Source organism: Tamandua tetradactyla, chromosome 22 (genome assembly GCF_023851605.1).
Source record: "Tamandua tetradactyla isolate mTamTet1 chromosome 22, mTamTet1.pri, whole genome shotgun sequence".
Classification (NCBI taxonomy): domain Eukaryota; kingdom Metazoa; phylum Chordata; class Mammalia; order Pilosa; family Myrmecophagidae; genus Tamandua; species Tamandua tetradactyla.
The window spans coordinates 24,265,655-24,291,623 of record NC_135348.1 but is presented as its reverse complement, the minus strand read 5'-3'; the positions used below and the strand labels follow the sequence as shown (position 1 = coordinate 24,291,623).

Genomic DNA, 25,969 nt, shown 5'->3' with positions numbered 1-25,969 from the left:
TTTACGGGGTGGGGATGGGAAAGTCATATGATTAGCTGTTTATGTAAGTCAGTAGTAGTGTCATCCTCATGTTTAAAGAGCTGTGTATGTTAGTGTGAAACTAGTGTAAAATTGGGCGGCCGGTTTAGAGGAGAGTCTGCTGTTGCTGCTGATGAGATCATAGACAAAACCCACACCTCTTTCTAGTCGGATAGATCCCCGTGGAGATAAGCGTGCTTCTCTGGAGGAGTCATGCAGCCACGCCTGGCATCCTTGAAACAGTGTCTCATGACTTCACTTTACCTGTTCTTTGACTTGAAGTATTTTGGAAATGAATCCTTAGATTTCCAGAATTGTCTTTATGGAAATAATTTTGTTTTAATTATTCATATCTAAGGCCCCTGAAAACCAAAAGTCAAGTAGCCAGACTGTGACAACCTAGAAATTAACAGCCAGCAAATTGTCTTCTTAAATATGGAGAAGTTATATGCTGTTTAGATGCAATCTAGAGCTACCTTTCCTTAAAAGGTAATAGTCACAAGTCCAAAGGTATACAAGGAAGTAGTTAACCCATCTAAGTTGATATAAAAGTTTTATCTTTGGAACAAAGATATTTGATTCAAATTCACAAGTTATTTTTTTATTCTTTGGTGACTGATTTATAGGTGTTCATAGTAAGTTTTTTGTTTTTAAGGGTTTTTTTCTTATAGTTTTGTTTTTGCTGATGTTTACAGTATCTTTTAAAGTCTCCACTAGAGGGCAGACAAAAGAATAGGGAAGAAAGGAAACCCAAATCAATCTATTGCTTTCACTTATACCTTTGTGCCTTATGTTTGCTACTCCTTCTGGATACCTTGGGGGAAAGTTTTAGTTGTACTTCATAAGTAAGTATCTTTAGTACTTTTTCATATACTTATTTCTACCTTTGAAAAGGTAAGCGCATTTATACAAATTTAATGGCCACTTTTCAATTACTATTTGTTTTGCTTTTCTGGCATGCCACCATCAAAACAATAATGGACACAATAATTTTTCATTGATGACTGTAATGATGATCCTGTAGAATTCACCTTATACTGTGCATCTAGACTCATTCATGCATTCATCTAGACTCATTCATGTATTCACTCATTTCACATGCAAGTTCTTACTTTTTGTCAGGCATTGTATGTGTTTTGAAAATAGAGCAGTAAAATAGAGAGAGCCTAGGATATTGAGTATAAATGGCTAATAATAGCTGCTGTTTTGGTGGCCATTGGTGAAAGGACTGGAGTGTGAGAGAAATCAGAAGGGATTCTTGATGGCTGTAGTTCTGGGTAGTTTTTATTTCTGATTATTCTTTTCAAATTGCTAATAATGATTAAATGCCATATGGAGTGGGGACTTCATTGTAAGTGAGGGATCAAGTGCTTTCTTCTTTTATTGCGGTAACATATATATAACAGATTTTACTATTTTAACCATTTTTAAATATACAATTCAATGCATTATTTTTACAAGGTGCTACCATCACCACCTTCCATTACTAATATTTTTTATCACCCCAAATAGAAACTCTGTGCCCTTTAAGCAATAACTCCCCATTCTCCCTATCCCCAACCCCTGGTAATCTCTAATCCACTTTCTGTCTCTATAAATTTGCATAGTCTAGGCATTTCATATAAATGGAATCATCTAATATTTATTCTTTTGTGTCTGGCTTATTTCGCTTAGCATAATATTCATCCATGTTTTATCATGTATCAGAACTTCATGTATTTTTATGACTGAATAATACTCTAAGATAGATAGACAGACAGACAGACAGATAGATAGATAGATATACCACATTTGTTTGTCTGTTCATTGGTTAATGGATACTTGAGTTGTTTCTACCTTTTGGCTCTTCTGAATGATGCTGCTATGTACAAATACCCGTTTCAAGTCCCTGCTCAATTCTTTGGGAGCATATACTTAATAGTGGAATTGCTAGCTCTTTGATAATTTTATGTTTAACTTTTTGAGGAACCGCCAAACTTTTTTCCACAGTGGCTGTACCATTTTACATTTCTAAAAGCAATGCATAAACGTGCCAATTTTTCTCTATCCTTGCCAACACTTCTTTTCTTTCCTTTTTTTCAAGTAATAGCCATCCTTAAGTGTGTATAAAGTGATATCTCATCTCACTATGGTTTTGATTTGCATTTTCCTAATGATTAGTGATTCTGAGCATCTCTTCATGAACTTATTGGGCATTTCAGACTCCTCCTCTTAATGTATGCCATGTTTAGGGGGCTAGTTAGAGTGTTATTTTTTTTTATTTTTCCTTTTTCTTTGCTCCATTGAGCGTCAGGTCCAGTTATCAAAAAGTCCTTTATAATACAGCCAATCTAAGGGTACAAAACCTTATTGAAATCTTGGAGTGAAAATGCCATTGCTCTGTTTCTCATGTCATTTATTTAGCAAAATACGGGATTTTATATTTTCATTCCTTTTTTTAAATTTCTCAAATTTTAACTAGGAATATTTTGTTTCTCCTGAACTTTCTCTCTGCTACTGGAGCCACCCTTTGTTCGTGTAGATAACTACAAGTAAGTTGCCTTGTCTTTTAATTTTTCAAGTATAAAAATTTAAATGACTGAGCAGTAAAGATACTTATTCTGAGAAAATCTTCAGGTTACAATGCCTAACATAGTTGAAATATCAAGGGATTCTTTTTTATGGAATAAATTTTTCATGTATTGGATTTACTAAATTAGTCCAAACAGTATGAGAGTGCCATAATTGGTACATATATGATAGCATTTCTGTCAAGCAAGGATTTTATACATTAGTTTTAGCCATTAGTTGCTTAGAGCACCAACTGCATACTGTACTGAATTGGAACAGGCATAACAGGACATTCTTTGCATTATAATTAAATATCTTCAATACTAGAATATATCTGTGATGCTGTGGTAAGTTAGAAAACCTACAGTAAATTAATATCTGTGTTTTTACAAATCATTAAATACATTTTCTTTATGGGGTTTCAGAAAGAATTTCAAGAAGAGAGGGCTTCACATTTACTTCCTTAATTCTAGTATGGTTAGCAATACTTGAAAAAAATCACAATAAGTGAAAAATAAATGAATTAAAATTTTAAACTTGCCTCTGAAAGCTAAAAGTGTGACTCATGAAACCAAAGATATTCTCATCTTTATTCAAAAAGGTAGATATTTAAAAGTAGGTATATATATATATATAAAGATTAAACGAGAGTATGGAAAAATAAAGATTTTCCTTGATGGCAGTGGAATTATATATATATTTTCCCCCTAGTTTTTTAGCTGACTCCACTGTTGCTAGTAGTTTATTTATTTATACAGTATTAAAGAAAATGTCCACACTGCTTATCCAATTTTATTCCAGAGAACACCTTGTCTTAGATATTGGATTAACTTCCAGAAATATGGATTCTACCATAATACTTTAAACTAAGGGGTACAGAGGTTTGAAATTTAAAACATTAAGCAAGTTTAGAGTTAAGCCTGATGCTGGAGGTTTTCCTTTTTCTAGTTTTTTTAAAAGCTGCTAAATTTTTAACAGTTCTTAGAATTAAAGACAGAGGATAGTCAGTGCAGCTGTCCCAGGAGCCTCAGTTGATAGTACTAACTTTATGGTTTTTAGCTGGAAAACTTTCCGTATGTTTTATTTGCAGTTATGTCACTTTTCAGGGACAGGACAAGAACTAGAGTTGTTTTCAACATAACTGATCTCATATACCAGTTTTCAGTATAGCTGATCCTCATATACCACATCCCAGTGGGGCTTTTACATATATACATACATTCTACTTCACTTCCTTTCTATACTTACCTGTTACAGCAGCATCTTTAGTCCTAAACAAGGAAGGGAGAAAGAATAAGGAAGGGAGAAGGGACTCTCCTGGGGTTAGAGAATGGATGTTTTGAGTGAAAAAATACAAAATATATCCCCTTACTATATTTCTTGAAGGTCAGATCCCACCATGAAGAGTTGGAGGTTTGTGGTATCCTGAGGCCTCTAATTAAGTAGAAGAGGCACTGTCTTCTCCTTTCCTAGTCACCTTCCCCATTTCCAAATCCACTCCTCCTTTACTCCAGTTAAATGCCAGCAATAGTATATTTAAAGTAAAGTTGAAATTTGAATTTCTGTGGTAAAGTGTGGGATGTTCTGATGACGTCTCTGAAAACCCAAAGCCAATCCCTGAACTCTGAACTCCAGGTTTATATTTAGAAGATAGTGTGGATCCTGTATTTTTGAAATGCTGTAAACATGTTTGTGTGGTTATTTTTAGCTTTTGCAGACTTTAGTGAACTTCCAAGTTGGCAAGTCAGACGCAGTCGGTTGTCCATCCTGTTACCGCAGAGGCCAGCACTTTGTGAATGGTTCCGATGATCTTGCAGGGTTTCTCACGTGTTTAAGTAGATGAGTACACAAGCTAACTTGCTTCAGCTGCATGTGGTACATCCATATATCAGTGATTATATTGCTGTACACATACATGCACTAATATATATATATATATATATATATATTATCATTTATGAACTATATACTTTGGAGAGCAGTCTTGCTTGGAGTTCAAGATGAGCCGGGTCCTGCTAAATGACACTGTTATTCCCTCTTGCAGAAGTCTATTTCTTTTGCCCCAACCCTTTTCCCTGGTCCTCAAGCATTAAGTCATCCATATACAAATCCTTCCAGCCACTGTTATTTTCAGTCCATTGTGTCTACTTCCTGTTGGCCAAAGGTTGTGAGGTTTGGGTGGAGCAGAATGAGATGGAAAGTTGACAGGAAAAAGAAAGACGGACTCATTTTTAGGGCTGACACACCATAGAATGGGCAAGATAGCACTTGGATTTGTTGAAAAGAGAAAGAGGTAAATGTTCAAAAGCTTTTCTTGTACGATGAGATCATTTTCTGCATGTTGTATGAATGAAAAGTGTTTTCCCTGAAGAATCATGCTTTAGGAAAGGGTGACACCCCCCTTCCCCCCTGTGCTCACTCGGGAGGAGATATGACCAGCGCTGGGTTAAACCTGCCACACACACATCAGAAATCCTACTGCTGATATCATTATCTGCAGAACAATTTTTGTATTGCCTTCAGCTTTGTATTTAGTTCTCTTGGAGGAAGTTATTCTCCCTCGCATCTTGTATTTAATGTGTTTTGTCAGACTTCAGAATGCATAATTTATCTCTCTATGGATGCGTGTCTTTCTAAGGAAAAGTCATAGTCACGTAGCTTTTGTTCTGAGAGCTTTAGAATGAGTTATATGTTGAGAAGAGAATTATATTGGGCATCATTGTGGCTTGTTACATATAAATTTAATTATAGAAAGTTGACGATTCTTAATATGGATGTGTTTTTTAAGTGTGATCCAAATCTGAGTAGTCCAATGTTTTATTTTATTGTGAATTGTGAATGTTGGTAAGAAACGTGGAGAGGTAAGAATGCTTTTGTACGTTTTGCTGGGCCCAAAACACTAGTGTCTACCCCAGAAATAATTGTTTTGGATTGGATATCTGGTTACTGGAACAAGAAATAGAATTTAGAGAGCTGTTGATTTTATGAAAGATAAGTTTTCATTTAAAAAAAAAATCCCTGATTGTTATGGGTATTATGTTTTAAAAATAATTTCAATTTATGTAAGCAAGCATGTTCTTTCAAAAGAAATCGCTAACAACAACATAGGTAGGACATGAATTTGTAGTCAGAGTAAGTTTGTGAAATGCGGTAAAATCAGGAAATAGGTTCACATACTTGTTAGGACCGCAGGCATAATAGCTTATAGTAGCACTAGACAATTTAAACATTCACTGGGATTTTATTATATAAAGATTCAGACTCTTCAGTGATTGGTGTTACTCTCCTTCAGGCCTAAGAAACAGCTTTTAAAACTGCATTGTCCATATGATAGATACTAGCTTCATGTGGCTAAATTTGAATTAAATATATTAGAAAATCAGTTTCTCAGTCACACCAGCCCCTTTTCACATTCTCAGTAGCTACATGTAGCTAGTAGCTACTGTGATGGTCTTTGCAGCTATTTTCATCCTCGCTGTTGGCTAGCACCACCTAGAAGCTGCAACTCAGATTTGCATCTGTGTTGGAAAATTTTGTACCTTTAATTTGAGATGTAGTATCAATCTCCTACTTCATAAACAATAGGATATAAGTATGTTCTCATGTCTTGCTCATCAGTTAAGCATGTATAGTGACATACTCCTTGATAGCACATGGCATTTTGCTTTTATCCTCTCTTATGACATTACATTTTTTTTTTTTTTTTTTGCATGGGCAGGTAACGGGAATCAAGCCTGTGTCTCCGGCACAGCAGATGAGAAATCTGCCTGCCAAGCCACCGTCACACTGCCCTGATGACATTACATTTTATCATCTGAGAGACTGGAGTGTCATTACACACACACACACACACACACACACACACACACAACAATGCTGTATATATGTATAAAACTGTATATAAGTAAATATACAATAGTAAATGTTTTATAACCACAGTATATGAACCCTCTAATACTGTAGGTTCTGTCTGAAATTGAAAGTTCCTAATATTAGCATTTGAGTATGGTTCCAGTCCACTGGCTCATATTGACTTGTTCCTTGAATAGGTTAGTTTTGCTTCTTATTGATTGAGGCTTGTGGAATAGAGATTTGATAAGGTTCATGGCTGAACACTAAAAGCAATAAGGAAACCTACTCTTAGTTTGTTGTATCATCCATCATACCTGAAGATTCACTGTAGTAGTAAAGAACATCATCAGGGTCACCAGGAGATATTCGTTTGTTCATTTATTCAAGTAACAGTTATCAAACATTCCTCTTAGCTGCCCAGTCTTCTGTACACTTTGAACTATGGTAAGCACTCAGATGTAAGAGGAATAAAACAGGGAGAAAAGCAGCTCCGAAAGATTGATTGACATACAAGGGGAGAGTGTTATGATAGAGGTTTGTACAAGTTGCTTGGACACCCAGGAGCAGTCAGCTCTTCCAGGCACTGGTACCAGAGGAACCAGAAAAACAAACAGGAAGGTGTTGTCAGTATTCCTTTACCCTGGATTCCACTTATTCCAGATGAGGAGATTAGTTCCTTGTCATGGTCACTCAGTATTTTGGAAATTTTGCAAATCATGGAGAAAAACTTTTTTATTGTATAGTATAACATATATACAAAGCAAAGAAATAAAAAAGCAGTATTTTTCAAAGGACTCTTCAGCAGGTAGTTACAGGGCTTTGTCATTGGCTGCCATACAGTCCTCTCAGATTTTTCCTTCTAGCTGCTCCAGAATGTAGGAGGCTAGAAGGCTTAAATATTTTTTTTTATCATCACAATCAACTTTTTTTTCCTTCTTTATTTGTGAAAAATAACTATATACAAAAGAGCTATAAAACCTCAAAGCACAGCACCACAATTAGTTGTAGAACATATTTCAGACTTTGACCTGGGCTACAATTTCACAATTTTAGGTTTTTACTTCTAGCTACTCTAAAATACCAAAGACTAGAAGAGATATCAATTTAATGATTCAGCATTCATATTCATTTGTTAAATCCTATCTTTTATGTATAACTCCATCCTCACCTTTGATTTTTCCATCCCTCTCTGTAGGGTTGTATAGGCTATGGCAATTCTAAATTTTTCATATTGGAAGGGGCTGTCACTAATTTGGGGTAGGGAGATGGAACTATCTGATGTTTTAGAGAGTCTGGGCTAGGTTTCAGGACCTACCTGGACCAGTGACCCATCTGGAGGTTTTAGGATTCTGGAAAGTTACTCTAGTACCCGGAACCCTTGTGGAATCTGATACATTGCCCTAAGTGTTCTTTAGGATTGGCTGGAATGGTCCTGGTTGGGAGCCAGCAGGTTATGATAGATAGCAAGATCTACCTGAAGCTTACATAAGAGCAACCTCCAGAGTAGTGTCTTGACTCTATTTGGACTCTCTCTGCCACTGGTACTTTATTAATTACACTTCTTTCCCTCATTTTGGTCAGGATGGGATTGTTGATGCCATAGTGCCAGATCTGGATTCATCCCTGGGAGTCCCTCCCACATCGCCAGGGAGACTTTTACCCCTGGATGTCATATTCTACGTAGGGGAGAGGGCAATGATTTCCCTTGCAGAGTTCAGCTTAGAGAGACTGAGGCCACATCTGAGCAACAACAGAGGTCCTCCAGAAGTAACTCTTAGGCATGCATATAGGTAGTCTAAGCTTCTCCTCAACCTACATAAGCTTCACAAGAGCCTCATGATCGAGGGCGTGGCCTGCTGATTTGGGTGTCCCTAAAGTTTAACACAGTATCAGGGGATTCCCTCATAGTAAAGTTTAATAGTTCTATATTCTTTCTCCCCTCCCTCAGGGGACTTTGCCAGTACTTTTTTGTTATCTCCTTAATATATACTAGGATGTTTCCAGGCATTACAATAATCTATACAGGATTAAAGGCCCTCTTTCTTATTCTGTGCTCCCTATGTTTTGGTTGTTCAAATGAGCTATACAGATAGGTTGAATCAGATTTTGTCCTATAGAAAATTTCAATTCCGATCAAATAAACCTTTCTTCCATTGGTCTCAAAGAGTATGTGCGGTTCTAAAATATAGACACTGTCTTTCTTACCCGTATGTTCTGAATTACTTTAACCCCAACCTGTTCGGCTTCATTTTTATCTCTAAATATCAGGTTATAGATATCAAACAGCCTCTCAAAATCCAGAAATAATAGTCACCACTCTGGATTTAATGTGTCTGCTCTAAAAGCTTACCGTCTAGGCCCCTGTTTTCTTATAAGCGTTTCCTAAAGATGACCGTACCATTGTTGTTGTTTTGTTTCTGGCTTATTTTGTCTCACCGGCTGTCCCCACATGTTCATTCACATCGTCGCATGCCTCATGACCTTGTTCTTTTTTGAAGCAGCACAAACTTCGTTCATAAGTATGCAGCATCGTTCGCCAATCTACTTATGGAGGAAACCTTTTAAGATGCCACTCATAAACATCATTTGAATTATTATATGAGACCTCTTTATGGGGATGTATCATAATTTAATCAGTCCCCAACACGGGATTTTGTGACTTTAAATGCTAAAGGCTGAACAGCCCTGGGAAAACTGGGCTGGCTGGTCACCCTACCTACTGTTGAATATTATATTGTTTCAAATATTTACTAGTATAAACTGCACTGTGCTGAATATTTTTGGTACCTAGGTATTCAGTTGTGTTTCACTTAGGCTAGATTCCTAGAAGTACAATTAATAACTCCGTGACCGTGAGCATTTTTAAAGCTTGTGATAATACCCATGGCCCTTTATTGTACTTTTGCAGTACTCAGCTAGATTGGACATTTACACCACCTCCTGTTTCAAAGATTCTGTCTCCAGGTACATACTTGCTCCCTTCACTGACTGAAGGTCCCGTCCCAAGTCTCTAATTGGCCAGATTGCACATGTACCAAAACTACTTTGTATCTAGACCAGAGGCAGGCTGTATGCCTGTACCAGGAGGTGGAGTGGATTCCCTTACCAGTTTTCCTATGGCCACACCCTGATTTGAGGTTCGACTGCACACTGTGGTAAGGAAAGAGTGAGATCAGATGAGCTCCAAGGCAGGTGCTCTTCCCGTCAGAGATGTAGCTATGCTGTCACCCCAGGCCTTCCTCCCCAGTCACCCAAACATCGTGTGCTTATTTTGGGTCTACTCCTAGCCAGGCTCTGGACTCTCTTCAGCCTCCTACTTTCTGAGGTCAGGAAGCCATGGAAGTATCCACAGTTAGAACAAGTCCCCTTAGCCCTGACAATTGGGAATGTGGTGGGAGAAACTACATTACTTACAAGCAAGAATATACTAAACCTGTCCCATAATTAAGAGTTATCTTCTTGAGGTGAACTACTTTTCTGTAGAATTTTAGTAACTAAGTTTCCCTGGTTGGGGTCCGAGGCAGACCAGCGTCATACCAAACTGTTCTGTGTAGGGTTCTTAACATGTCCCACAAACACCCGCCAGCATGTACAATATCATTTCTGTGTGTGTATTTTTCTAAGAAGAACTTCCACTGCTTTTATCAGATTCTCAAAGTGGCCCGTGACCCAGAAAAGGGTTAAAAAACATTCTGTGTATACCACACACTAAGGCGTCCTTGTCATTACTCTTTCGTCTGTTCTTTGTAGGAGTTATGCTTAGATTTTGAGGTAGGTATCAGTTTAGCAGTGATTTCTGCAGTTGAATTATGTGTACTACTTACTGACAATTCAAATTCCCTGAAATTTTTTCTAGTTACTGTAGTATTTATGAGTTATGCTTGATATTTTTAATTTTGCTATTATGAAATTGTTTCCATTCCAGCCAATTTGTTTTGATTGAGCCAATGTGTGTAAACGCAAATATTTAAAAGGTTAATGAAACAGTTTTAAGCTTACATCTAGGCATTGTTCTGCATTATTTACAATATATTCTTTTGTTTATATTACTAAGTTAAAGTTAGCACAGATAGCACAAGATGAGAAAATGGTGACAATAGTTTGAAAACAGGAAATTTTAGGCTTGTGTGTGTTTGGAACAGATGATCATAATGATAGAGCCAGTGGAGTGGAAACTTCCACCGAGCCTGTTTTTTCCTTATTTTGCTCTATGAGAAAAGATGGTGCTTCCTGGAAAATAACTCAAGTGTTTTAAAGCAAATAGTTTTCTTTTGTCCCTGCTTCATGGTTAGTTTGTTTTTCTTTATTTTATTTACTATAGTAGCTTTATTATGAAAATTTAATATTTTGTTATAAAGTAATCTCAAAGTTCCTATTTTAGATATTACGTATCTAAACATAATACTGTTTAGTAACAAAATTTTTTTTAAAAATTAAAGCAATATGAGTGAACCACTAGACTTCAAGGGAGGAAAGAGAAGGAGAGATTTGTCCCTCTATTTTAAGTGCTCCCAATTTTCCTTTTTTTTTTTAAAACCCCTGAGTTCCAGCTTTTAAAACAAAGTAGCTATACTTTGTCTAAGCTATTTCCTGGCTAAGGCTCCTTCCAGATGTATCCCGGAATTCTATATTTAAAAGAAAGGTTAAACTCATTCACCGATTGCAGAGTAATAAGAAAATAATTCTTCCATACATAAAAATCTTTAAAAATATGTAATATTTTAAAAATTATAATAATAAATGGAATATCCTTGAAAGAATGTCATCATTCTATACTAAAGTATATAAAGTACAAATATGAAACTTGCTTGGCCCCCTCTGACTCCTGTCCATGGAATTAACCACAGTTCACTGTTGGTTTATATTCTTCCAGACCTGTTCTCTAAACATACAAGTATGTATAGTTTGTTTATGTTGCATGGCATAATTCTTTCAGAAAAAATGGAATCATATCATATGTACATTCTTCAACTTAATTTTTATTCAATAATATCTTGTGGGCATTTTTCATATATATACATTTTTCATATTGTTATTGTATAGATATCCTGTAATTTATTTAACTGTTACTCTGCTGATGGCATTTAGAATGAAACCTATTTTTATTGGAAGTAGTGTTTTCATCTTATGACCACATATTTTTAACCCTAACATTTTGCACATTTCTGAGATTTTGCATAAACTTTGAAATCTACTAAAGAACAGTAATTATTTTTCCTTCCTATTCAGTTATAAAATACTTTTAAAGAGATTTGAAAATTAAAAGTTCCTAGGACAATTGCAGTAGGGATGTTTCTTGGAGAAAGGGCAGTTGGCTCAGGAATGCAGAAAATGCTGTTCCTCATCTTATCTGGTCAAGTTAAAGTTTGTTAAGGCTCAGTAGCTCTCAAGAGAACTATAAGCAGTGATCAGAGTTCTTCCTTAAGCACTATAAGTTCCTGAGCTTGTTTAATGGGTCACTTCTGAGATGTGTGAGGAGATATTAAAGGAGTAGATCCTTAAAGCTCTGGGAAGCTTGAGGAAAGCTTCCAAGAGGTTTTGAGCTGGGTCTTGAAGATGAGTAGAGAAAGGGTGTTTCTTATGGAGTGTTTGAGGACAAAACAAAACAAAACGAAATATACAAAGTCATAGAGCAGTGAAAGAGCCATGACTATAGCAGTCTGTAGAGTTAAGAGATTGGAGAGGTAGGTAAATCTGCTTTTTGAAGAACATTGTATGCTTTCATATTAAAGGAGTTTGGACTTTACCCTAATGACAACTTTGGACTTTTTTCTTTTCCTGAGATATTTTCATTTAAGTTCACTGACTCTCAGCCATCATTCTAATGAACAGAAAACTTGAAAATCATCTCATCAGTGGATACTTTGAGGGCTTATGATGAAGTGCTTTTGCAGATAACAAAAAATTTTAGGAAATGGTCTCTGCTTTCAAGGAACTTAATGTCTAGTTGGAAACGTAATTCATAAGTATTTGAAAAGTTTGGAAGTATAAACGGTAATATAGCAGACTGTTCCAGCCTGTTCTACAGCAGTGCAAGAGTCATTTCAGGGCAGTTCTTGATTGATTGCTAAGTGTCCAGAGAAGGAACAGAAGGGAGCAGGGAAGTTGGAAAGAATCTTGAAGAATAAATTACTTTTTCAGTAGCAGAAAGGAGAAGTGAACAAAAACAGAAGGGAGATGTGGCAAGAGCAGAAGGTGTGAGAAGATAATGAACTGGACAAAAACTTGAAAGGATCTGTGAATGGGTTTTTTGTTTGTTTTGGAGTTCTATTTTAAAGAGAAGCTTAATTTGATCTATTGATTGGACTAGTGGTTTTCAATCTTGGTGGCACATTAGAATTACCTGTTAATCTTTTAAAGATACCTATTCTATGCAAGGCCTGACATCCCCACCCCACCCAGATTTAGTTAGTCTAAGGTGAAGCCCCAGTAATCAATTTTTGTTCATTTCTCCAGATATTTCTAATATGCAGTCAGAGTTGAGAACCACTATACTGCACTGACCTCTTTTGCCTGCTCACATACAGGCTGTTTCCTTGATAATTAGCTCTTTCAGTAAAGGTACAGGGGAGTGATCAGGGAGTTTTGGCAAGAGTTACAACAGGCATACATTCCATCGGCAGTAACACAGGGAACTCAGAAAACAAGTATGTGGCAGTTATAATGTTTTAGTTTTTGATTTTCTGTATTGATTTTCTGCAGAGCCGAACCCATTTGCTATTTGGGCAAATTAGGCAAATTTTGTGAATTATTTAATAATAGTTTTGTAGATAATGGTTTGGAGCTAATCTAGATTGATTTTTTTTTTCTGCTAAATAATGGGAATCCATCTGTACTTTCTTGCCATATTCTGCAGGGTGTCGTGATGAGCCTCTCTTAGGCTTGCCTTTGGTATGACAAGTCTATCTTCAATTTAGCATATGTAATTTACTTAAATATTGAGTGTCTTTAAAAGAATAGTACTTAAGAAGGAAGTTTGAAAATATCACTCCCATCTACAGAGTTTTAGAAAAACAAATTAATTTATTGTTTTTACACAGCTAGCTATGCCAAAATTCTTGTCAATCAAATTGTAAATGGACTGGCCAGATTGCAGGCATGACCATATCCCCTTAACGTATAGGTGATGTGAGAATTTTCATATATTTATCCTTGCTTCAAGGTGTTTGATGGACACATTTTGCAGACATTTACTGAATATCTATTTGATACTAGGCAGTGGGAACGTGTAAGATGAGTAAGACATGGCTCCAGCCCTCAAGAAACTCATTTGCAAGGTGTCAAACACATAAATAGGATAGATGGAAACAGAGAGCTCAAAGGGGACCAGCCCAGGGATGATGCCACAAAGAGGTCTGAGCTGAATCCGGGAGGTGGATGGGGAGGGGACACTTAGGGACAGCATGTCAGGGGCAGAAGCAAGGTGGAGCAGAGTGTAAGCGGACTGCAAGCATTTCTGATGTAGCTGGAGGGCTGAGAGAGGCAAGAAGTGAGGCTGGAGAGATAAGGGAGGGGCTCAGAGGCCTTGCATGCCCTGCGAGAGAGCTTGGGTTTTATGCTATAAGCAGTAGGCAGTCTCTGGGCATCGGTAATGGGTACCTGGAAATGCAAAAATTAGAAGCATTATGCATATTTAGTTTGACATTCTGATCTGAAATTATTTCTATTGGGGTCTATGCAGCTGTGCACGTTGACCTCTTTTAGTGTTTAGGTAGTAGCCAAAGTTGACCTAGAAACCTTGAGACACTAGTGTCAACATATGGTATTTTAGGCTACTTTAAGATGCAGACCTACTGATGAAGTCAAATTACTGCATCATTTATTCAATTTCAAATTGAAGTGACTATTGAATATCAGAAATGACAACAAAATAAGTTTTTGCATAATTGCTCTTCAGCAAACCTGCTTGTAAGGCAAGCCTAATAGTGATTTTTTTCATATGGATTTTATTTAAAATTGCTTTGGGTATTTGGTTTTGAAAGTTTCTAGAAAACTTGCCCCTTTTGTCTGCAGGATTGGTGAGGCAGTGTGCAGCTCTTTGTGGGGCTACCCGTGCAGCAGCTAGGATAAAAATAGGACAAACTTTAAGAATCCGAGATATTTTCAGATAACAAAGACTGGTTTATGTGGGCTCATTTTGTGCTTTGACAAAACATAGAGAAGCTTTTGTGCTGTGATTAGCAAGGGTGCTGATGTCAGTTCTCATGTCAAGCATCAAGCTTTATTCTGTGGCTAAATTGTGCTTTGTACTGTAATCCAGAGAACCTTTGTATCTGCCTTATTAAAGTGTGTAGTTTATGTAATTGCTTTTGTTTTCCAGTTTAATCTGTGCCAGATTCAATGAGAGTGACTCATTTTGTGACTGAGACAAACACTCACATTTGAACCATGTTAAAAATAAATAAATAAGTGGCAGGTGCTGCTTGGCTAAATTCTATGTTTTAATGCTGTAATTTCCTGCTTTCAGAGTTCATCTCTTGTACAGTGTCTACTCAGCCTCTGTAATCACTAGTCCAATATATTTAGTGCACCTTGCTTTATTATGACTCATTTCTTGGCTGTTTCCAAGGGTCTTTTGAATATTAACGATATCATTTCAACAAGGAAGCAGAGGAATAGTAGGGGGAGCTTTAGCTGACCAGGAAACCAAAAATGATTGCTAGCTGTAGCAAAAGGACACATTCTACTCTTTTCTGTTTTTGTCATTTACCCCAGGTATTTTGTGCATGTGATTTGGTAAAGTTACCTTTATGTTTATTTTATTATATGTTCAGCACTGGAACTCTTTTTTTCTCAAGTGGAAGAGGTTTTAATTGTAAGCAGTCCTTTCTAATCATTGTGGTCCTTTTATGTAATATAATATTCTCAAAAATTTTACATCTTTGTGTTATCAGGAGAATTTTATTTTATTTGTTTTGCAAATATTTCTGTATGTCAGGAACTGGGCTATACGTTGGGTTTGTAATAGCAGATAAAATAAACATATTCTCTGTTTTCTTGGACTTTACAATCTGGCTAGGGAATTAGATGCTAAACAAATTTAATACAAAGAACAACTGAATTTCAGAATTATAAGGCTCATTATAAAGGTAATAGAGTCCCTAAAACAATGCCCTACTTTTACACTGGGGGTGGTCAAATTGAGAGTAGTCAGTAAAGGGAAGGCTTGAAGGTCACAGTCAGGCGAAGAGGAGGGGAAAGAACATTCCCGATTTAAGGAACAGCATATGCAAAGTCCCTGAGCCAGGAAAGAGTTTAGCATCTTATCAGCCTTATTATCTGGAGGGAAAAGTGACAATTGATAAACTGAGTAGAGAAGAGATAGAAAATAGCATTTAAAAGATTATAGATGGGGGCAGGCCACTGTGGCTCAGCAGGCAGAGTTCTTGCCTGCCATGCCAGAGACCCAGGTTTGATTCCCAGTGCCTGCCCATGCAAAAAAAAAAGATGAACTATACAAGCACAGTTATATGGGACTAGTTATCATAGACCCTCCATACAGCCTAGAAGCCTCTGAGCTTCTTCTCTATTCGGGCTTCTTTGTGTATAGTATTAAACTTAAAATTTATTTTAAATGGAACGCATGGTGAGTTTTAAGTCCAGAATGCCAAAATATGTTTGTTGGGAAGAATAGGAGAACAACCCCTGTTCTGTTGTATCTCATGCTGAAATAAAGGCTCTTATCCGTGTAGCCCTTCAACGACAGGCTTCAGAAACAGTTCATTTGTCTGCTTACTTTTAGGTGAGAAACCAGGAAAGCTTTTATCATCCAATTTTTTTCATTCCCACTCCTTGCCCCACCCCACAAAAAAGAAATGTATGGTTTTTAAAATATGATGTCATCTTATGAAGAAGCATCTTTGTGTACATTCTTCATGGAATGATATTCAGACATAAAAAACCATTGCTGTATGTTTTGTAAAACCAAACCTTCTTTAGTTTGTGGACTTGATTATATAGTAGAAAATTTAACAGAAGATACTAGATATATATAATATTAAATTAATTGAAGCATCAGTCTATTTTGCTTTTCAGAGTGACAGAGTATCCTGTGAAAACAGAAAACATTGCATATGACTTTCTCAGGACAGTACGTTTATAAAATTGGTTTGTTAAATGTGCATCTTCTTGAAAAATCCCTCTCAAATTCGGTTATTTTTGTTCTGTTCCTAGGCATGGAAGAGGAGATGGTTTGTGTTACGCAGTGGCCGTTTAACTGGAGATCCGGATGTCTTGGAATATTATAAAAATGATCATGCCAAGAAGCCTATCCGTATTATTGATTTAAATTTATGTCAGCAAGTCGATGCTGGATTGACGTTTAACAAAAAAGAATTTGAAAACAGCTACATTTTTGATATCAACACTATTGACCGGATTTTCTACTTGGTGGCAGACAGCGAAGAGGAGATGAATAAGTGGGTCCGTTGTATTTGTGACATCTGTGGGTTTAATCCTACAGAAGAAGGTCAGTTCAAGATTTTGTTATTCAACTCCTCAGTCGCTACATTTATGCAACTGTCATAAAAATTCTTTGTTATTTCCATTATTTGATACCATGTTTTTTTTTCCCATAATAATAACTTCACATTTGGGGGAGGGGTACCACACAATTCTTTAATTAGTTGGGGGTTAAATTTTTAGCCTTTAGAGGGAAAGATTTAACCAATAGGCAGTAACTAAGTAAATGGCCTGAGTAAGAAGATGACAAGAAAACATGCTTACTTAGAACATATATTGAGGTCCAAGGTAGGTATTGATACTTACAAGATTACTGATATTTGACCATTTTTGACCTATAAAAATTCATTTTATGTGATTTCACTTAATTCTCTAGATGATAGTTTTAAAAAAAACTATATTAGATTATAAAGTTGTAAAATAGCCAAGGAAATTATGAATAGTTATGAAAAGCAAATGAAGAAATGAAGGTCAGTCACAAAACATGATGTAAAAGTACCATTTAAGTTTACTTAATACAGTGATCTTAAAAAGAGCATGGAAGAAGAAAGGGATTAAGGTTTGGACGCACGATAGTGAAGAACAGCTTCTTGGAGGAAGACAAATTGTGAATTGTAGGGTTTTGGAGGAAGTAATATTTTTAAATAAATGAAAGAGAGGATGCAGAGCCTTCCAAGTTTAGGGTCTAAGAAGAGAAAGGACCCAACAGAGTAGAATTTTATTTGATGGGAGCAGGGCTGTGACTGACAAGGCAAGGGGAAAGTTGGTTGAGGATCTTGAGAGGGACTGAGATTTTGGATGGGAACTCATATTTAGTCTCAGGTGGAATCAGTAATTGTGATTGACAACGATTATTCCAGAAGCTATGTGATACCTTGATGTGAAGAGAAATCAGAAGTGCTTACATTTAGCCAGGTGTGAGATGATGGATTAGATGGGTATAATAATCGTAATAGTAACAGTAACATTTTTTGAGTGTCTGCTATGTACCCAGCCCTGTATCAAACTCTTTATATGCATTATTTTATTTGAGCAGTGACTTTCTCTGCATGTAACAAAGATCCTATTGAAAAATCAACCGTCTTTGGTCAGTAAAAGGAGATAAAGAACAAGCTTTATTCTCAGTTCTTTATAACTCATAAATCTATTTGTGAAGTAAGCCAGAAAACCTTAGGACAAAACTCTGAAGGAAATTACTTTGGAGTTTGGGAAAGAAGAGATACATTTAACTAGCCAGAGGCTCTGGAGCTGCCTGACCTAAGAAGTGCTGAATGGTTAGAAGTCTCAAGAAGAAGTTTACAAGTGGGGTGCTTCTTCAGATGCCTCTTTACAGCTGTCCTGACTACTGATTCCCTCCTCACTTCTCTACTTCTTTTCCTTTGCAAGTGAATAGTAGAATCTATGTAGGGGATTCCAATATAAATTTAGGTTTGTAGAGTAAAAAATCAGAAATAAAAGTGAATCAAAGTTCTTGACCTTATCATTTTCATGGTTATACTCAAGTTAAGTGTACATTTTAGAGTATCCTCATTTAGGACTGCTGGAGATTCAGTGAGGAATGGAAATTATGTTAACAGTCAGTGCCAAGATTTGGACTGAAGTGAAAAAATAATCTCTAATTACCTTTAGGTCTGCATGCTGCTTCCTCTCTAGCCAGACACAAGGGGTTGGCACAGTGGAGTGGGGGAAGCCCCTTGATGAGGGAATCTAGAATGCCCAAGAAAGTAGCATTAAAGAAGGGAAGGAGGGATTCCAGGTTAAACAGGAGGGGACTAACAATTTAGAGTGCTTCAAAAGAGCTCTAGCCATCAATTCCTTATATTCTCACAAGCAGTGGGGACAACCAAAGCAATAGGCTGAGCCCTCAATCTTGGTGTTTGTTCATATGAAACTTAACCCCACAAAGGATAGGCTAAGCCTACTTAAAATTAGGCCTAAGAGTCACCCCCAGAGAACCTCTTTTGTTGCTCAGATATGGCCTCTATCTCTCAGCCAACCCTACAAGCAGACTCACTGCCCTCCCCCTCTCTATGTGGAACATGACTCTCAGGGGTGTGGCCCCTCCTGGCAACGTGGGACAGAAATCCTAGAATGAGCTGGGACTCAGCATCAAGGGATTCAGAAAACCTTCTCAACCAAAAGGGGGAAGTGCGAAATGAGACAAAATGAAGTGTCAGTGGTTGAGAGATTCCAAACAGAGTTGAGAGATTATCCTGGAGGTTCTTCTTATGCATTATATAGATATCACCTTTTTAGTTAAGGTATAGTGGCAAGGCTGTAGGAAACTGCCTGAAAATGTAGAGCTGTGTTCCAGCAGCCATGTTTCTTGAAGAAGACTGTATAATAATAAAGCTTTCGCAGTGTGACTGTGTGATTGTGAAAACCTTGTGTCTGGTGCCCCTTTTATCTACCTTATCAACAGACAAGTAAAACATAAGTATTAAAAATAAGTAAATAATAGGGGAACAAATGTTAAAATAAATTTAGTAGATTGAAATGCTGGTATTTGGTGAGAAGAAGGATAGGGAGTATGGTATGTATGGATTTTTTTCTTTTTTCTTTTTATTTCTTTTTCTGGATTGATACAAATGTTCTGAGAGGTGATTATGGTGATGAATATACAACTATGTAATGATAGTGAGTTATTGTTTATATACCAAGAATAGAATGATCGTATGGTAAGAATGTTCGTGTTTCTTTGTTGTTATGTTTAAAAAAAAATTAAAAATTAAAAAAAAAGAAGCTCTAGATATCAAAAGCCTTGAGAAATTGTTTTGTAAGTGGAATAAAGGCTTTGGTTGCTTTTATGGCGTTACAAAGTATGTTCACATTTTAAGTGAGAATGGGGGGCTGTCGTTTCCAAGTTAAGTTAAACTACTCCCTTTCTTATAGTATATTGCATATATAGGTGCTATTTCAATTCAGTGGATTGTTTTAAAGTTAAAGTCCCAAGTGAGACAGCTCTCCTTTCAATGGTTCTTTAACAACTAGCCAATAATGATAATTACTGGATTTAGGCCTCACATTAGTTTCATTATGTCATGGATTTTCAGTTAAAATAATTTGTCTTCCTTGTGATCTTTCTTTTTCCTTTGCCTGCTACCTTTTCAACTTAGATTAGTTTTGGGGGGACAAAGGGGCCAGATGTGTCTCCACTGGTTGCCTGTATAGATTCAGCTGATCTGAAAGGCAGAGTAGGTTTTCTTCTGTCTCTCTTTCTTCTTTTCATATTTCTCCAAAATGTATTTAACAAAGAAAATGAGAGTCCCTCTCACAGGATGTTCATTCTTCAGTCAAGGAATCTCATGTCTAATTTTTGGAAGCCCATTCAGGGGTTGGTAGAGTTGAAGGCTCCCAAAATAGGAATTGTTCATATGATGATTTTAAGTTTACAATTAGTCTTTCGCTGTTCCAGCATAATATATGTACAGTATAGAAAAGTTAGGTAAGTGCAAAAAATATTTTTTAATAGTGTCACACAGAGCAGACTAATCTGTGCATACATTATAAGTTTTAACAAAAAAAATGACCATGTTATATACACTTGTTAGATTTTTTTTCACCTTTTAAAGTAAACCATTCAGTTCAATCATCTTTTCATACCATTAAATATTCTACAGTAACACTTTTGATGGCCATTTGTGATCTCACTATTTTGCTATACCATAATTTATTAATCATTGTCTTATTGTTGCTTAAAGTTTTTAATTTTTTTAATGTTTTTATTGTATGGAATAACATGTACAAAGCAAAGAAATAAAAAAAGCAGTAGTTTTCAAAGTACTCTTCAACAAGTAGTTATAGGACAGATCCCAGAGTTTGTCTTATTTTCTTATTTATTTATTTTTCCATTGGAATAAAATTCCTCCAGCTAATTCTTTTCACATGTTCTTTTTTTTTTGCATGGGCAGGCACCGGGAATTGAACCCAGGTCTCTGGCATGGCAGGCAAGAACTCTGCATGTTGAGCCATCGTGGCCCGCCCTCCCCATGTTCTTTTAAAAACCGATGGGGCAACATCACAGTCAACCTCCAGTTGTCTTATTTAAACCTTCTTTATTATTATTTTAATCACGCCTGCAACACAAAGGCAAAGTTATACTAAAGCAAAACCATCCAATATCCAAGGATAAGTGAAGAGATGGAAGAAGACACACACGCATAGCTGCTTTTCTCATTCCCAGTCACTCCTGCCACTTAGCTTAGGCTTGTACTTCTGTGCATTAATTTCAGCCCTAGAGCTCTCTAGCTAATGAGAGGCTTTTGGGTAGCCTTAGGAGAGTCAGAGAAATGTTAGTATGACTGCAATTATAGGGTCATTTTCTTGTTCTTCAACCTGGAAGAGAAAGGGGGATTAGAAACATCTTCATTTCACAAATCTTTGGAATTTCTAATGCTCAGGTATCCTAGATTTACTTTGCAAGTTTTACGGAGTGGAATCTGGTTCATTTGGCCACCTTAGAAAGATTCTTACCATATGGAAGCATTAGTCTCTCTGGAAAGAAGAAACGCTTGGTCAGCTTTTAGAAATTGATTCATTAGTTCATCCAGATATTTATTGAATTTCCCAGGCACTCTGCTAGGCTTTAGGCTTTCAGCAAGTATGTGTGAGTAGGCTAATCAAGGATACAAATGATGAACATTACTGAAATGGAAATGAGTGTCTTGTAGGAGAGTATCCATTAAAAAGAGCCACCCAGAGATACCACACTGAAATACATGGTGTTCATATAGAAGGGGTATATGAGAACTCTATTTTCTGCATGATTTTTCTGTAAGCCTACAAATTCTCTGATAAAAATAATTTTATATTTTAAATAATTAAAAAGTTCATACATACAAAAAATACTGAAAATAATTAGCATTTTTGATGAATGCAATATATATATATATTTAAGCATGATAGTATGGGAGTATGTAAATAGAGTCCTTATCCTCATAAGCTTATAATCAGTCTAGTAAGAGACAGATAAATAATCCAGGAATTACAACACGTTTTGATAAATGCTATGCTAGAGAAAGAATACATAAAGCATAGGTAGAAATCATAGGTAGAATCAGCACCTGATTTTGTCTTAAGAGGGCCAGGAGAAGCCTAATTTTGAATAACTCTGTGACTATAACTGATAGCTAAGAACTTTCTTTTTGTACTTAAGGGAACATTTTCATTGATTTTAGTAATAAGAATCACAATTTTTCTTTTCACTCTAAACCTTCTACCAGTAAAGGGAAAGGTGAAGCTTCAGAACTTGAAAACTACAATGACCTTTACAGCGGCAAAACTCCCAAGTCCTTGTAAAACAGATTAGAAATATATTGAGGTTGAATGAAGCTCTCAGTTTACGTACTTTTCATCTTCACCGTATCCGTAAAGGATGATGGATTGTAACAAAAGTAATCAAATCTGATACCTATAATCTATGAGTTGATTACAATAATAGCTGTGCTCACCACAAATCATTTTTGTCTGTTTATTAAAACAAGCCCCTATGTTCTTTAATTTGCAAGCACTTTCTAAATTTAGTTCATGAGCTATATTTAAATAACTACTTTTTTTTTTTTACTTCTACAATTCGTAGGTTTTCCACAAGTTTGTTCTCATCTCCCCATATAGCCACTGTAAGAAAGTCTTGACTATATTATGATAAGGTCTTGAGTGTCTTGAAATAAATCAGTGAAAAATGAACTATCCTTCATTATGTAGTACAAAGGAGTCAAATATATTTTATTCTATCATTTTGTTTTTGATACATAGTAGGAAAATTGGAAGAAGTCTTGTAAAGACAACCATTATATTTCCTTTTGCATATGTAGTTGCTGACTTTGCTAGATGGTTTTTTTTTTAAAAGAGTCACGTTTAAAGATTTATATCATATTCTGAACAGAGAACCCTTACCCTTTGTAATCACAGTCATACAGTTTAGTATGACATGCTAGGTATCAAAATGTCTTTGTTCTGCCCTTTGTCATCTCTTACTTCTAAATTACTCTTATTGCCAGTTACAATATAAGAAGTAGTTTTCTTTTTACTTAGATCTGGCCCTTGAGCCCCAAGTTTTTCCCATTTTAGAGAGCTGAATATACTTTCCCCCCACCTTTTTTTTTGGGGGGGGGGTGCATGGTCCAGGAATCAACCCGGGTCTCCCACGTGAAAGGCGGGCATTCTAACCACTGAACCACCCATGCACCTTTTACTCCCACTTTTGACTTGAAAACTGGCTACTAATATAAGTTGATTTTTTAACATGCTAGTTTCAGGTTTGAAGTGGGAAGAAATACACTATGCTTGGATAGCTCAGTCTGAGAAAATAGCTGTCCCCAATCCCTGTGAGAATAACTCATTTTCTCCTGACAACAAAAGGAAAGGGGAAAAATCTGACCTGTATTTTGATTCCAGGAACCTCTCAAAATATCGTTACCATGTTATTTCCGCTGCCTCAGGTGGCCACTGCTATTATTGAACACTCAGAATGCTGGCAGCCTATGTCTGTTTTTAAATTCTAACTCATTGAACTGTGTGTGGTTCCTCTGAATGTTTTTATTTAGTAGATTTGAGGGTAAAGAGACTAATTTCTTTTGTTTTTCTTGGAAATGTGCAGATTTATTTTTGTTTCTACAACTCCAAGGTGGAAGCTGTTAAGTCTGCTAAACAAGTGCCAGGAAACATAGCCTAAGGGCTGGACACAGTTGACTAACTGGGAGAAAAGGCTCTTGGTCTGATTTCAGGATGAAAGATTAGAACATTAACTCTGAGTTGCTTTTCTCAAAAATTCCCACGTAATATTGGCTTTAAAACAACAAAACAAGTGCCATTTTCTATTTGATAGTCTTCTTTTTAGTAAAATAGGTAAACTAACATGTAAGAGTAATATACACTCCCTCTCCTTCCCACCATAAATTTCAATAAAGCAGTTTTAATTTTTAAAGCAATGTGTGTTGTGGTAACATACGTACACACACATTTTCCACTTTCATGGATACGATTCATTGATATTAATTACATTCACAATATTGTGCACCACCCATTATGACCAAACATTTTTCTTCACCCCAAACAGAAACTCTATCTGTTAAGCACTGATTCCTGCCTGCTGAAACAGATATGTAGTGGGTTGGCTTCAACAGTGGGAATTTATTGGCCCGTGTCTTTGAGGCTAGAAGAAGTCCAAAATCAAGGCATCATCAAAGCAACATTTTCTCCCAAAAGACCATGACGATCTGGGGCTGGCGTCCAGTGAGCCTCAGTCCTTGGTTTTCCTATCACATCAGAAGGCACATGGCAGCTAGGGTTTCTTTCATCTCGTCTGGGTTCCAAAGACTTTCAGCTTCTGATTGCTTTCTCTGTTTTTTTCTCTCTATGGCTTTCTCTATCAGGCCTTCAGTAATAAGAGTAAGACCCATCCTGAGACATTTGGGCTGCACGCTAACTGAAATAACCTCATCATAAAGTCCTGTTTACAGTGGGTTCATGCCCACAGGAATGAATTAAGTTTTAAGAACATGTTTTTTTGGGGTACACAGCTTCAAACCACCACACTCCCCATTCCTACTGTACTCACCCACCTGCCCCATCCCGTAGTAATCTGTAATGTACTTTTCTGTCTCTATGAATTTGCTTATTCTAAGTATTTTATATATATGAAATACAAATAGAATGTTTGTTCTTTTGTGTCTAGCTTGTTTCATTCAGCATGGTATCTTTAGGCTTCATCCGTATTATAATATGTACCAAAACTTCATTCCTTTTTATGGTGAAATAATATTTCATTTTTATGTTGTTTTGGTTTGCTAAAGCTGAGAGAATGCAGAATACCAGACATGGATTGATTTTTAAGAATCAGGATTTATGAGTTTACAAATTTACTGTTCTAAGGTCATGAAAATGTCCCATTTATAACATCAACAGGACGATACCTTCTCTGAAGAAAGACCCCTGGTATCCAGGGTTCCTCTGTCAGGAAACAAAGCACATAGCTGGTGTCTGCTGTCCTTTGCTCCCAGATTTCTTTGCTTTCAGCTCTGGTTCCAATGGCTTCCTCTGTGGGTCCTCTCTTAGCTCTTCAGGGACCTTTCTCTCAAAGCTCTTTCTGGGTGTTTCTCTGTTTTCTGGACTGTCTGTGTTTTTTTGTTGTTATTGTTTTTCTTTTCATGGGCAGGCACCGGGATTTGAAGCCAGGTCTCTGGCATGGCAGTCAAGAACTCTGCCACTGAGTCACCGTGGCCCACCCTGTCTATGTTTTTTATCCTCTCACAAAGGATGCCAGTAAAGGATAAAGATGCACCTTGAATGGGGTAGGTTACATTTCAATAGAAAAAAAACCAATCAAATAGTCCCACCCACAAAAATGGATTAAAAGAACATGGCCTTTTCTGGGGGACATAACAGCTTCAAACCAGCACACATGTATATTCCACATTGTGTTTATCCGAAAAAGAAAAGATGCCTACCACCTCTGTCATCCTTGCTTAGTGTATACTGCCATCATCTCCTCTTTAGGAATTAGGCATTTAGGCTTAGATGCCTTTCAGCTACGTGGACATTTGTGTCAAAAATGGCCCATCTAGAGTTATTAATTGAATTTTTAACCATTAAATGATACATTAAAGATTCATTCAAAGCTGACAATAATGAAGGAACTATATCATACCCTTATTAGTTCTATTAATATGATCTATCTATACTGAATTTGTTTGCAACTAGGCAAAACAACCACAATGACAATTTCAGTGAGCTATGACTTAAAGTACTTTGTGTCCTAATGCATTTAGGTTAAAAACTGTTTGTAGAGGAAAAATACGCTTGTAGATATATTGGGGGCAGGAACAAGCTAAGTTCTATATACCCAGTTTTACTTTTCTTCCTTTAAAAAAACAGATTTTGTATGGATTACAAATTATCTGTGAGTAATGCTATCTTACAGGATAAAGGAGCATGGGAAACTGGAACATATGCACGCTACCTACTGTCTGTATCCACAGAATGATCCACATGTATATGTATACTCAAGAAAATATACACATTTTTAATTCATTGTGAATTTATTAATTTTTCCACCCTACCCTTTGCTTTAGATAAGAACTTAAGGCAG

At 36.5% G+C, this 25,969-nt stretch overlaps 1 protein-coding gene across 4 annotated transcripts in view; it reads left to right on the top strand.

Moving 5' to 3' along the window:
- Positions 1–25,969, top strand: part of GAB1 (GRB2 associated binding protein 1) — a 167,171-nt gene that overhangs the window by 97,904 nt on the left and 43,298 nt on the right. For all 4 annotated transcript variants that reach the window (XM_077139934.1, XM_077139936.1, XM_077139935.1 and 1 more), the window contains exon 2: positions 16,594–16,888. In XM_077139934.1, coding sequence (XP_076996049.1) covers positions 16,594–16,888 — 295 coding nt within the window. The remainder of the gene's footprint in view (positions 1–16,593; positions 16,889–25,969) is intronic.